This window comes from Pan paniscus, chromosome 6, assembly GCF_029289425.2.
Source record: "Pan paniscus chromosome 6, NHGRI_mPanPan1-v2.0_pri, whole genome shotgun sequence".
NCBI lineage: Eukaryota > Metazoa > Chordata > Mammalia > Primates > Hominidae > Pan > Pan paniscus.
Window position 1 is genome coordinate 169062706 of NC_073255.2, and position 12058 is coordinate 169074763.

Below are 12058 nucleotides of genomic sequence, written 5' to 3' on the forward strand. Positions count from 1 at the left end.
TTTCTAGGACTGCAATTCCCAACAGCCCAGACTAGAGCTGGGAACCAGAGCAAAATGTCAATTCATGACCTGAGAGGCAGGGGTAGTGGCTTAGATGTTTCATTCCAAGAGGCCTCAGGTAATCCTAAAGCATGTCCCTCAGCTGCACTGTACAGGCCCCTTGACATGAAGGAATCCCCTGCTTCATCCATTTCCCAGGTAGGAAAACTGGAGCTGATAACGGATTCAGACAGTGCATATGCTGTGTGACTTGGAGTTTTCTGACATTCTTCTCTGCATGCCAGTGTCACCCCCGCCCCAAATGCAAACCTTCAGATGGCCAGCAGGAAGCCGACCCCAAGAGGATACACCAGACCCCCAGAGCTGGAGTCCCTCCCTGCTAACCTCTTCTGACCTCTCTTCCTCATTCCACTTCTCTGCATTTAATCTTCTCCAGCCTCAGATCAAAGGTGCAAAAAGCCCTTGGGGAGAAAGGCCCTAGGGCCCCTGGAAGGGGTTATTATTCAAGCCAGTGGTTCCAATGAGATTATCCTCTCTAATGAAGCAGCTACCTCCGCCCTCCCCTAAGCCTGAACTTTCACTGCTGGAGAATTCCCAGCCAAGTGGAAAATTAGAAGGGAGAGGAATGAAGGAAGGAAGGGGGTGAGGGAGAGGGAGAGAGGTGGTGATTAAGTCCTCTAGAAATTAATTCCCAAATACAGTGATAGAAATATTAACTCCCGGTGCCGCTGGCCAGGCAAACAAATTTCAATTTGGAAACAGGGCTATCTGTGAGTCCAGCCTGAGTGAGCCGCCAAGCTTGGAGGGACTGTTGCTGATCCATCTCCCTGGGCTCTGTAGCATGTGTTTACCAGGCTTAGATATCAGAACTTGCTCCTTACTTCTCCCTGCAGATGATCCCCAATCCTTAACATTTCACATTTGCCATGACCTATGCTTAAGGTGCACCATCTGTGCTTAGAATTGAGAAGATTGAAAAAGAAAGGGGGTAAGGATGAGGGCCTTCCCCAGCAGACCTAATAGAAAAGTTAAGATAATTTAGAATGCCTACTCAACTAGGCGATTATTGGAAGCTTTGGTCATTGTCATCACATCTGGGGACCCTGACAAGGGAAGAGACTAGAATTCCTAATTCATTATCCTTGTCCTCCTTAAGAATGACCACAGTAATGTATAGATGCATGTGTGTGGCTTGGAGGAAGTGGAGTAGCTAGTACAGGATCCTTCCTAGGCAGGTGGGTGTGTAAGAGGTTTCTTATATGTAGGGGTAGATCAGGTGAGTCCTTTCAATGTTACAATTCCAGGATCCAATGACTGATACCATGGTCTCATGGAAGTTGAAGTATTTGGGTTGTGCCATGTAATACTTAGGATGAATCCCAAGATAGGAAGCCCAAGGTTCTACTGTAATTATCCCTCTGCCATCAGTTGCTGGCAACTGGGCCCATGGTCCTTTGCCATCTCTAAAGATCCAAAATTAACCTAAGAAGCAGCTGAATCAGATTTACCCATGCATCCCCTACAGAAGGAGGGCATAGGACTTAGCAGAAACCAGCAGGTTCAGGGGTTGAGTGGAGACCCAAGAACCTTTCTGGGCTTATATAGCAACCAAGGCAACCTGTCCCACCATAATCAGCTCAGATGCTGGGCTTGCAGCCTTCATTGAGAAGCCATGTTCTGCCCTGGGTCCCTGACTGGATTCTGACCTTGGTAGCCATGCTCTGAATGAACGATCTATTGAACAAAACCTTAGGTGAGAGGTAAAAAGGACCTGTAAATGTTCGTTTTTTTCCAGATGATCCCAAACCAAACCAAATTACATGTAGCAGCTGCCAAAAGAGAAAGTGAAGTGGGCTTGTCTTTCTCTTTTCTTCATCAGTGGCTAGCTCTATTAGGGCCTATTAATTTTCTACTAAGGTTGAGGAGAGGTTAGGAAAGAACAGGTGTGGAGCAGAGCAGGAGTGGAGGGAGGGAGAGGGAGGGAAAGGCAGGAGAAGGGAAAAAGGAGGAGGAGACAGCAAAGGCATCGCCACAGGTGAATCCATTCTCTTTCTAATCCAGTCGGTAACAAGGAGAATGCTGCCTATTACCTGAGACACATTCCAACAATGACTCCAGTTGATTCTCATCAACTTTACACTATACTTTATCCAACAGCCTGGTGTCTTCATGTCCATTAATGTCACCAAGTCCAGTAGGCTTGGTGCAGGGGAGCACTTTGCTCTGTGCAGGCTGGGCTGCTCCATCCTATGTGGCCCAGTGCAGCATGATTGAATGAAGTGTGTGAATGCTGGAATATGGGTGTGTATGTCTGGAGTGAAGCCTCAGAGGTAGGCCAGCTCCTCTGGTTGTCCACAGGTATCCAAGTCATTAGACTGGGAGGGACATTGAGAGCTTGAGCAGACCACAGGGCTTTTCTAATTTATATGGGAAGATGGCATTTTTGACTTACCATTCTCTGGTCATGAACCATGTGTTTTGTGTGTGTGTGTGTGTGTGTGTGTGTGTGTGTGTGTGTGTGTGTGTGTATGTGTATTGGGGGCTTGGCAGGGGGCAGGGTTAAAAAAGAAAAGGCCCATTTCCTTAAGTCATACTATGTCTCTGCTAAGCCATTGGAGAGGAAAATTCCAATGTACTAGTATCTGATCTAGTCTGGGACTCATTTCTTTGGAACAGAGGCTGATAGCTTTTTGGCAAAGAGTCAAGGAAAACCTCCTTGCACAGACTGCAAAGAGTTTGCTGGGTGGAAGTGGACACCAACCATTCCTCATGACTGTGTAGGCCTTGTGCAAGCAGCCCTAGGAGAGATCAGTGACCAGCAGATTAGTGTTAAGTAGCCCTTGAATATAGGTTTAAAAAATGAGATAGCAAGGCTGTGGGATGTGCCTGAGTGAAGCAAGGCAGGGCTTGCATTTTGCAATCAGCTTGTGTGTCATTAAGTGGACATTGGCATGGCTGGTTGAAGCCTTCCAAGGGGAGGAAGACTTCCCAACAGTGGGCTGGCTCCAGCACCAGCCACAGCCCTCCAGTCCTGGGGAGGAGAGGAATGGAAGGGGAGGGGGACCAGGAGGAGGCACTGGGATCCAACTCCAGCCTCTGCTCCCACAGTCGAGGCCATTTGGGCCACTTCAGGCATGAGGACCTGCTGCATTGTAGGCCCAGCAAGGGGCTTCATGCAGGTCCCCTCCCTTAATTTTCATAGCATGGCTATGAAATTAGAGCTGAAGAAACTAAACCCAGACTGGGTCTGTTCTTAGACAGGTCCTCAGTTGTAACTAAGTTGTAACTCATCTCTTCTGCTCTGAAAAGCAGTGTCTTTCTTGTCTTTCCACTTGTCATCTTGGAAGAAACCATATAGAAAAGAATAGGAGTGACTCTTGAAAAGTAACCCCTGCCAACCTATCCGGAGGAGGGCATTCTTCCAACAGAAGAAATCTGGGAAGAGGCAGGGTCGTGAGGGGGTGAAAGGGAGACTTTATGAAAGCTGATCTTATCCTTCCCCTGTGATGTCTTGGGTTACATGAGCCTCCCAGGAGTGATGCTGATGACTTTTCTTAAGAAAGGTAACGTCTGGGCCAATCGATGCGGCTGGGTCTGCCAGGCAGGATCCCATTACCTGCTGAGACTGAGACAGGCTTCTTTGCCTGGGCACGAAGCCATGGGAGGGGAAGATGGAGAGGGGGCTGGGGACCTGCCAAGCCTGGTCACTGGAGAAAATGTTTCTGGCCCAGGACAGGAGATAGCTGTGATAGGGCGAAGGCAGGGTGGGCTTGTACGCTTTCCTTTACCTTCACCCAAGTCAGAATGAGTCAGCTCAGGAACAAGGAATAAAGGCTCAAAACTCAGGACCACCTCAATACTTAGCATTGCTGAAGCTGTCATTGCCATCAGAGATGGGCAAGCCTGTGGGCCAGGGTCAGGGGCTGCAAAAGAGAGCAACTGAGTGACCCTGTGTGCTACCAGGTTGGCAGGCGAGTGCTTCATGACAATTGAGAGTAGCAGGAGAAAGGATTTAAATTACACGAGCCTTTCTTAAGCATGTTTTGTGCAACCCACCTGGGACCTTGCTGCTACAAACAGCCCATTCAGCCACATGAGCCACCTGTTTACAGAGGCCCTGCCCTTGCACTGCTCAGTCACATGTGCTGACTCTCAACCCCTCTCTCTGCCTTTTCCTTCTTCCTCTCTTGCTGTCTCTGTCTGTCTCTGTCTCTCATACACCCATCTGCTGCCCTTCTCTTCCACAATGCTACCACCACCTCACTCCCTCCAAGCATGGGGAAAGTTGGCAAAAGTGACTGAGAAAATGGACTTCTCTTGACACCTCAAGGAACTGTTTTCCTGCCATCCTGGTCTTCCTGAGTGAAGATCAGGCTTGCTGAGGCCACTTAGCAAGCAACCGAGTCACTTGGCACAGGGTCTTGCCCATGGTGGGGGCCTAACAAATGCACTGATTCTAGTAAACTCCCACCGTGAATCCAAGGCCTGGTTCCCCAAAAGCTTTAGGGCAGAGATGACCTAACAGAGTCACCTTCATATCACTGAGCCTGGCACACCGCTGGGCATGAAGGGAGAAGGGCAGGTCTGAGAGATCTACGGACAAATTTGTGAGGTGGACACAGCACTCCCTGGAAGCAATTAAACCTCCCACTCTTGCCACCTGTCTCCCTTCCTAGAAAATGGATGCCCTTCAGAGCAAGCATCCATAGGCTCTCTCTGGCTGCCGTCAACCTCCTGCACTGAACTGCCAGCCCCCAGCCTTCTCCTTTCTCTCCTGCTGAGCCCACTTCCTCATGTGTCTCTCCAAGCCATGGATGTCCAGTTTACTCTTAAGAAAAGTGAAAGGGAGGGCAGATCAGGAGGGGCAATATCTTGCTTTGACCTGAACCTGAGGAACTAGGGAAGAAAGTCCCACTGGGAAGAAGGAGAGAGCTCTCTGGATAAAGAAAGTGTTCTATATCTTGATAGACATGTGGATTACAAGGGTGTTTGTCTTTGTCAAAGCTTTCAAGCTGTACACTTAAGATCTGTGCATCTCATTCCATCTACATTTAAAATTGTACCTTTATTAAAAATATCTTAGAAATCCAGGGACCTACTCTACTTATCCAGGACCGGATTTTAGAACCTGGATTTCAGGACCTCAGAAATCCATACCTGAGGGATTTCAGACTTTCCCTTAAGGAACTCAAGGACTCATTATGCCTGAGACTGCCACTCAGAGATGGGGAGGGTGCCTGCTCTTGTATCAAGGATGTATTCGAGTTTAAGAGGGTATTTTTAGCTTTTAGAGGCACTCTTCGCAAGGGAGTAGGGGAAGACAAGATTTTACCCCCACCTTCTTATAGTCGCCAGGGGGCTCTCCTTGGTCATAACTCTGAGAGGGAGGGAGGATGGATTTACTGAGTGTCTCAGCGGGCAGGCAGCCTTGGCCTATGGGGGCTCTTGAGCTTTGTCCTGGAAGAGTTGGGCTTTACCAGACACATTGGCACAACTTTTATACCTGTGTCTGCCTTCCTCAGGTCATGGACATAACCAGGAGGCTCAAGGTTACGAATGACAGCACCTTGCCCTGACAGAGCATCTTGGAATTCTGTAACATCCTATATCAATCACCTCTTTTTATCCTCGTGCCATCTCTGTGAGAAGGTACTGTTCTCCCTCTTTGAAACAAGGATGCCAAGTTTCTGACATACGGAGTTATCGTGGAATCTATTTGCAAATTCAACTAACTGCTAACGTTTATTTGTGACAAAAATCGGTACCCGTGGACACGTACAGGGCAGTGAAAAATTTGAGTGATCTGGCAGGCACACTCCCAGCTGAGGTGGGACAAGGCAGCCTCAGCTTCTTGTTTTAGCTCTCGCTCTATGAACAAGTGTCCTCTTCAAGCCCTATTTCATGCCACATTTTTCTAATTTTGCAGGTGATTTTGCTGCTTAAAATAGTCCCTGAATGTAGTGCTGAAGGTCTGTCTAGTGATCCTGAGTGCAAGAAGGCCATGGTGTGCCTTATGGAGAAAATAGCTGTGTTGGATAAGCCTTGTTCAGGTATGTGTTATAGTGCTGTTGGCAGTGAGGTCAAGCTTAATGAATTCATTATATATATTAAGTAAAATGTCTTTAAAAAGAAACACACACAAAACAAGGTTATAGATGGATTTGTTGATGAAAATGTGACCAGAGGCTCCCAGGAACCTAACCCTGTATTTCTCCTAGGAGCAATGGCTTGGTATTCACTAACTCTGTGTTCCAGCGACTTTATGGAACATATCTACCATGTGCAATGAGAACTGACTGCACTTGTTTAAAGCCCCACAACAAGTTTCCAAGGCATGTGAACTCGAGTCCACTGATTTCCACTCCAGTAATCTTCCCAGTGTCCCCAGTGCTTCAACGCGCTAGCTCCACTGTGGCTCCTTGAGAAACAAGGTGCCAGCAGCAGCAGCAGACAATGATGACCACGAAGACAACAACACTTGAACAGCCCCTGCCTTCTGAGAACCTGTGCTTAACAAGGGCTGGTGCTACATGGAAACACGAATAAGATATACAAGTGTCAGAATAAAACATGGTGCCAGACTAAAGGGGTGAGGTGGATCTAGCAGGAGTACCTGCCACTTAGACAAAGGCTGGGAACCCCCCAGGAAGAGAAGCATGCAGTTACAGTAGAGTCATCTGGAAAATCACCAGGGATCAACAGAATCACAAGAGGGGGGGCACCCGTGAGCTCACAGTCCTTCCCCAGCCTTGTCAACATTCCTGCCCCACCCTACACTACATTTCCCAGTGATCCACAGCTCACCAGTCATTGGTCCTCATACCATCTCATTTGATTCCCCAGTGACTCAGTGAGGCAGGGGAGACAGGCATCACCATGTCCAATTCACAGAGGAAGAGCTGGGATGAGGAGTCTGGACTTGGGGGCAGGCGCCCAAAATTCATGTCCATGGCTGTTTTTATGCCATGCTGAGACTGGAGCAGCTGGCTTCCCCATGCAGGCTGAGGGCCCCCTTCATGAACTGCCCAGACTTCACCTTGGCCTCTGTCCACCCCTGTTTTCTTCCACTTGACAGGAGGCAGGTATGATGTTACAGAAGGGTAAACTGAGGCCATAAAGGAAGTACTGTCTTATGCCTCCTCCTCTCATGTCTGCTTACCTTGCAGCCCTGGGGGTGGGAGATGGGGGTTCTCACAGTCTCTCTGGTGCCTTCTCCAAGCCTTGAGCCCCTCTGTTCACAGGGCTCCGTGCTCTGTGGGGCTGGGACAGCATTGTGGGCAGAGACCAAAGCTGACATGGAAATTGCCACTGGGCATGGAGTGTCAGGGAGGGACCAGATTTTCCGATTGCCTTTGAATTATGCCAGGTAGGAAAGCCCCATGCCAGGATCGCAGAGCTATCCTCAGCCAAGCAGAAAACAGGGTAGTCAAGGTTCCCAAGTAAGGCAATCAGTTTAGAGTACAGTCCCTTCCTCAGAGGCCTCACTGGGTGACACAAAGAAAACTGCCCCCTGTCTGCCTGGCAAGGTATCATTCAGGGAACAATTCTGGCCTGATCTGAGCCAATCTGCATTCTGAATGCAACCTCTGCTGTCCTCTTCTATGCTGGCCACTCCTAGGCTCCCCTGCTCTGTTAGCATGCAACCTTTCTATACACTTGAGTGCACAGTTTCTGATCTGTCTGTGAGTTATGTATATTTCAGACAAGACTGGGCACGTTCAGGGTGGAACGGCCATAGACTGAGTTATGTATACTTCAGTGTAGCTCAGTGGTTCTTGACTTTTTTCCACTGTAACCTACCTGAGGAATTTCAGACCTTCCCCTAAGGAACTCAAGGACTCACTATGCCTGAGACTGCCACCCAGAGATGTATTCGAGTTTAAGAGGGTGTTTCCGACTTTTAAGGGCACTCTTTGCAAAGGGGAGGGGAGAAGACAAGATCCTGCCCCACCTTCTTATACTTGAAAATTATTGGTAAATGTCATTGGTCACATGTAGTTCAGGTTCTTAGTAGGAAGACTAAAGTTTTTCTTCTTAATTTATAATGTTTGGATCCAGCTCACAAAGTGGCACATTTCAACTGTTGGCCAGAAACAACAATAGCTGGACTGGAATCAAATTTCATCAGAGTGAGGTCCAAACATTCGTTGGCTTCTCCAGGTATTGATGGCAAGGGTCTTCGGATCCCCAAAGAAAAGCCTTCAGCTTTCTGGTTGTCTGAGCCCTATTCCTGCCCTTTGGTTTATTTACTGTTTACCTCCACTATAATGCCATTGCCTTCTTCCCTCTTCTAAATAATAAAATGGAGCCACACAAAAGGAGGCACATTGGCAAGAGGCCAGCACTCAGGCCGGGCTTTATTGGCCCAGTGACTCCAGCCCAAGTGCACTCACAGCCAGCTGATGGGTGTTTGACAGCAGTGGGAGGGTCCTCAGGTGCTACACACTTTAACTGCAGACCCAAACCAGAAAATCCTTTGGAGATGTTGAAGTAGATGTTAAGGAGATGTGGAATCACTAAAGGGACAGCATATATCTTGTTTATGATTTCGGGGCCAGTAAGAAGCTAGAGAAAAAAAGATCCAATGCCTTTTTCCTGGTGTTCAGTCCTGGAAAGTCAGTCTCTAGCCCAGTAAGCCACAGTCAGGAAAGTCCAGGAATCCTGCTTCCTCCAGCCCTCCAATGTATGATTGCCCAGCATGACAACTATATCCTGACCTGTCATCATTCCCATGCCACCATTGCCATATATTTCTTAAGGGAATTTGGCAAATTTAAAGGGAAGTCAGAAAGAACAAAGGAAGGGAGATAACATTTGGAAAGGATGCAAGGAAGGAAGAGCAAGAATAGCTGAGGAGAAAAGACAGATCAAAGGGAAGGGCAGTGATGACAGAGAAGCAGAGGAAGGGAATTACCAGGAGGAAGTGGGAGGCACGAGGCAGCCTCCCCATGGTACTCACGTGTTGTGCAGCACACACCAGCCACAGTGGGGGTCGCCCGAGCCAAGGCACTCGCCGCAGCTCTGATACTGACCACAGGACTCCACAGGGACTCTGGTGAGCTAGGACAGCAGGATAGGGAGAAGGTGGTCAAGATTTTGCATAACACCCAGCAGTGTACCAGAAGAGATGTTGCTCTAAATATCAAGTGTATCACCTGAAATGTTGCAGGAGCATGAAGGTGCTTGGAGCCCAGTGTGGGAAGGGACCTTGAGTGATTATGTTTGAGTAGGTGGCCACATATGCATCCAGGGAGACAAGCAGCCATATTATTTTCTTAGCAGTCTCCATGAATACAGACTCCATACAGTCCATACTAAGTTGTCAGAAAAGATATTTACACAGTGTTCATTTCAAGTTTTCTACCTCTGAAACCACCAAATATCTCTACAAATGGCCAATTCATCATGTATTTGTTTCCTATCAATGTAACAAGTGCAAATGGTCATTCTCACTCTCTCATGGTTTCTCTTTTTCTGTAGTGTTTCCCCTTCTTTCCAGTCCTCCTTCAAGTTTCGTCATTTTTGCTGCTCCAGAGAGCATTTAGCCTGAGACCAAGACCCTTCTCTTTCTCTTCCTCCTTGCCATTTACCAAGATATCATAAGCTCACTCTGTAGCTGTTACTTGCCCGCTCTTTCTTTCTCATAATGTTGGCCAACTGGCTCTAAAAGCTTTCACTATGGTGCTTTCAAAGAGCATCTGCTGCTATTTCTCCTCCTACCCACACTCTTTTCATGACTAGAGGCTTCCTCTCCAACCCAAAACTTTATATTAGCTTTCACCAGCCGCCTGCTAATGTAAAATGTTCCACATGACATTTTTGCTTAGCCCAAACGCTTCCATTTCCTACATGCTCTTAAATATCTTTTGAATTTCTTTGTTCTCCAATGTAGCTTTGCCTTGATGTCTCTTTACATAACTTGCCAGCACCTGCTACATAGTAGGTATTTAATAATGATACACTGGATCAAACGGAGTTTTTATTTTCTTTTTATAACCTTGGTCTTTATTCTCCGTTTTGCCGGGTTTTTTCTTTACAAACAGTTTTTTTTTTTTTTTTTTTTTTTTTAATTTTACATCATCCTCTTCCAGTTGGGATACCTTTTTATCTCAATGGAGAATCCTGCCTGATGTTTCAGCTTGAGCTAAGAGAATTTGATGTGGCCGTCCTTTTAAATTTCTTGCCATCATACAACAGGCACAGAAAACTATAAACTGTGCTGACCTGGCTGAACCCTCTCTGTTACATGAGCAAATGCAGAGGCAGTGTTTCCCCTGCTGTTTTATGGGGCATGTGCCTCTGTAAAATGATGTCCGCTTGGCAGGGGCTACTTGTAACTCACGCACAGGCAAACTGGCACCAGAGCTTCTCAATTAGTCTCCAACTCTCTTTTGGAATTAATTAATAATTAATTCCAAATCCCACATGATCTCTTTTCCCTTAACTTTCTTATTCCCTTTATGCATTTTTTGTTCTCCAAAGTACACACTGAGCGTTCTTAATGACCACACTGCGTTTTCACTTCTTTCAAGCAACCTTTTAGCTTCCCTCTCCCATTCTGACGGCAGTGACCTTGACCTTGGTGGCCCTTCCTCCACCCTCTCAGATGTCTTTTTTGCACATTTGGAATTTTATCTTTTCTTTTATTACTGCTCATGTAATCTGCATGAGCCGTGCCTGGAGTCTGCCTACATATGACCTTCCTATCCTACTAATTAACCTTAACAATTAGTTCCTTACAAATTACCCACACTGGCTCCGCACCAGCCAATAATTTGCCCTCTTTCTGTTGCGTCTTTAATTTCTCTTCCTACTCCTTAAGTGAGCATAGACATGCTAGTCATGTAAGCATATAAATAATGGCTCCTAACCCAAAGTACCTGGACTCCTTGGAATTCATGAGTGGTAATGAGGTCCACACGCTATTTTCAATATTTCCCAAAGCCTAATGGCAATTGAACTGTTGCTGTTTTATGTTTTTTAGTCATGCTCAGTGATGTACGTCTCATATTAAAAATAGGAAATATGTTATTACTTAATAAATGCAGTTTGTTTAGTAGACAGAATCTTTCAAAACATAATGCACAGAGGGAAAAAATAATAAAAGGGGCCATAAATGGTGAAAGTTGGGAAACATAAGTACACAATAATGTTTTCATATGTTCCAGCTGCTTGTCTAGCACTCCATATTTTGCATAGGCTTAAACAGAAAATCATGCCTTGCTCAATCAAAAGCATTTTCTTGCTCTAAACTTAATTACCATCCTCCCCAGTTTCTCCTATTGACAAGTTCTATAATCCACCTTGGATGGAATGTGGCTGCATGTTCTGGAATGTTCCACATCAAGTCAAGAGCCAGCTGCTTGGTGAATCTGAAATTCTCAAAAATCTTTGCATTCAGATTCTTAAAATATTTTGAAACTGGTGTTTAATAATGTCCATACCCTGGAATTGTCAAGTCCCTCCTCCTGATTTTAAACATGAGTCATTTTTTGTTGGGTTGGAAAGAATGCAAGAGCCCTCAGAGCTAGGTTCAAATTCTGGCTTAACATGGAGATAAAAATCCCTCCTCCCCGCCCCCACCCCAATTCACAGTTTCCCAAAGCACAGATGATGCAATGGTTTTGTAAATGGTCTGGCACTTTATAAGTGACGGCTATGATGGATCGCTGCTATCCTTTTCATTAATATCCCAATCCTCCTTGTACTGTCACTTACCTCTCCCCGACATCCCAGAAAACTCCTCTGACAGTCTTCCAAGGCTTCAGGAACTCTGTCAGGAGTTCAACAGACCTGGGAGAACTTTTTTTTTTTAGTACCTTGATACTGTCATTTCCTCCTTGAGCTATGATATTTGCCCCTAAGCCATTCATTGCTCCACACTTTGGATGAAACCTGGAGTTATCTCATTTCCAGGACTTATTCACTATCTTTATTAGCTTCTGGAACAGCTATCTGCTTTTCTTAGCTTTTCATTTAGGTGGGTCCATGTGAGACAGGGACACAAGTCCTGCACAGGTATTATGAGTCCTGGGTTCCAGCCACAGCTCTGCCCCCC

The 12058-nt window shown here is 46.4% G+C and overlaps 1 protein-coding gene across 2 annotated transcripts in view; it reads right to left on the reverse strand.

Moving 5' to 3' along the window:
• Positions 1 to 12058, reverse strand: part of PLXNA4 (plexin A4) — a 452604-nt gene that overhangs the window by 108471 nt on the left and 332075 nt on the right. For both annotated transcript variants that reach the window (XM_003813461.5, XM_034965007.3), the window contains exon 5: positions 8960 to 9060. In XM_003813461.5, coding sequence (XP_003813509.2) covers positions 8960 to 9060 — 101 coding nt within the window. The remainder of the gene's footprint in view (positions 1 to 8959; positions 9061 to 12058) is intronic.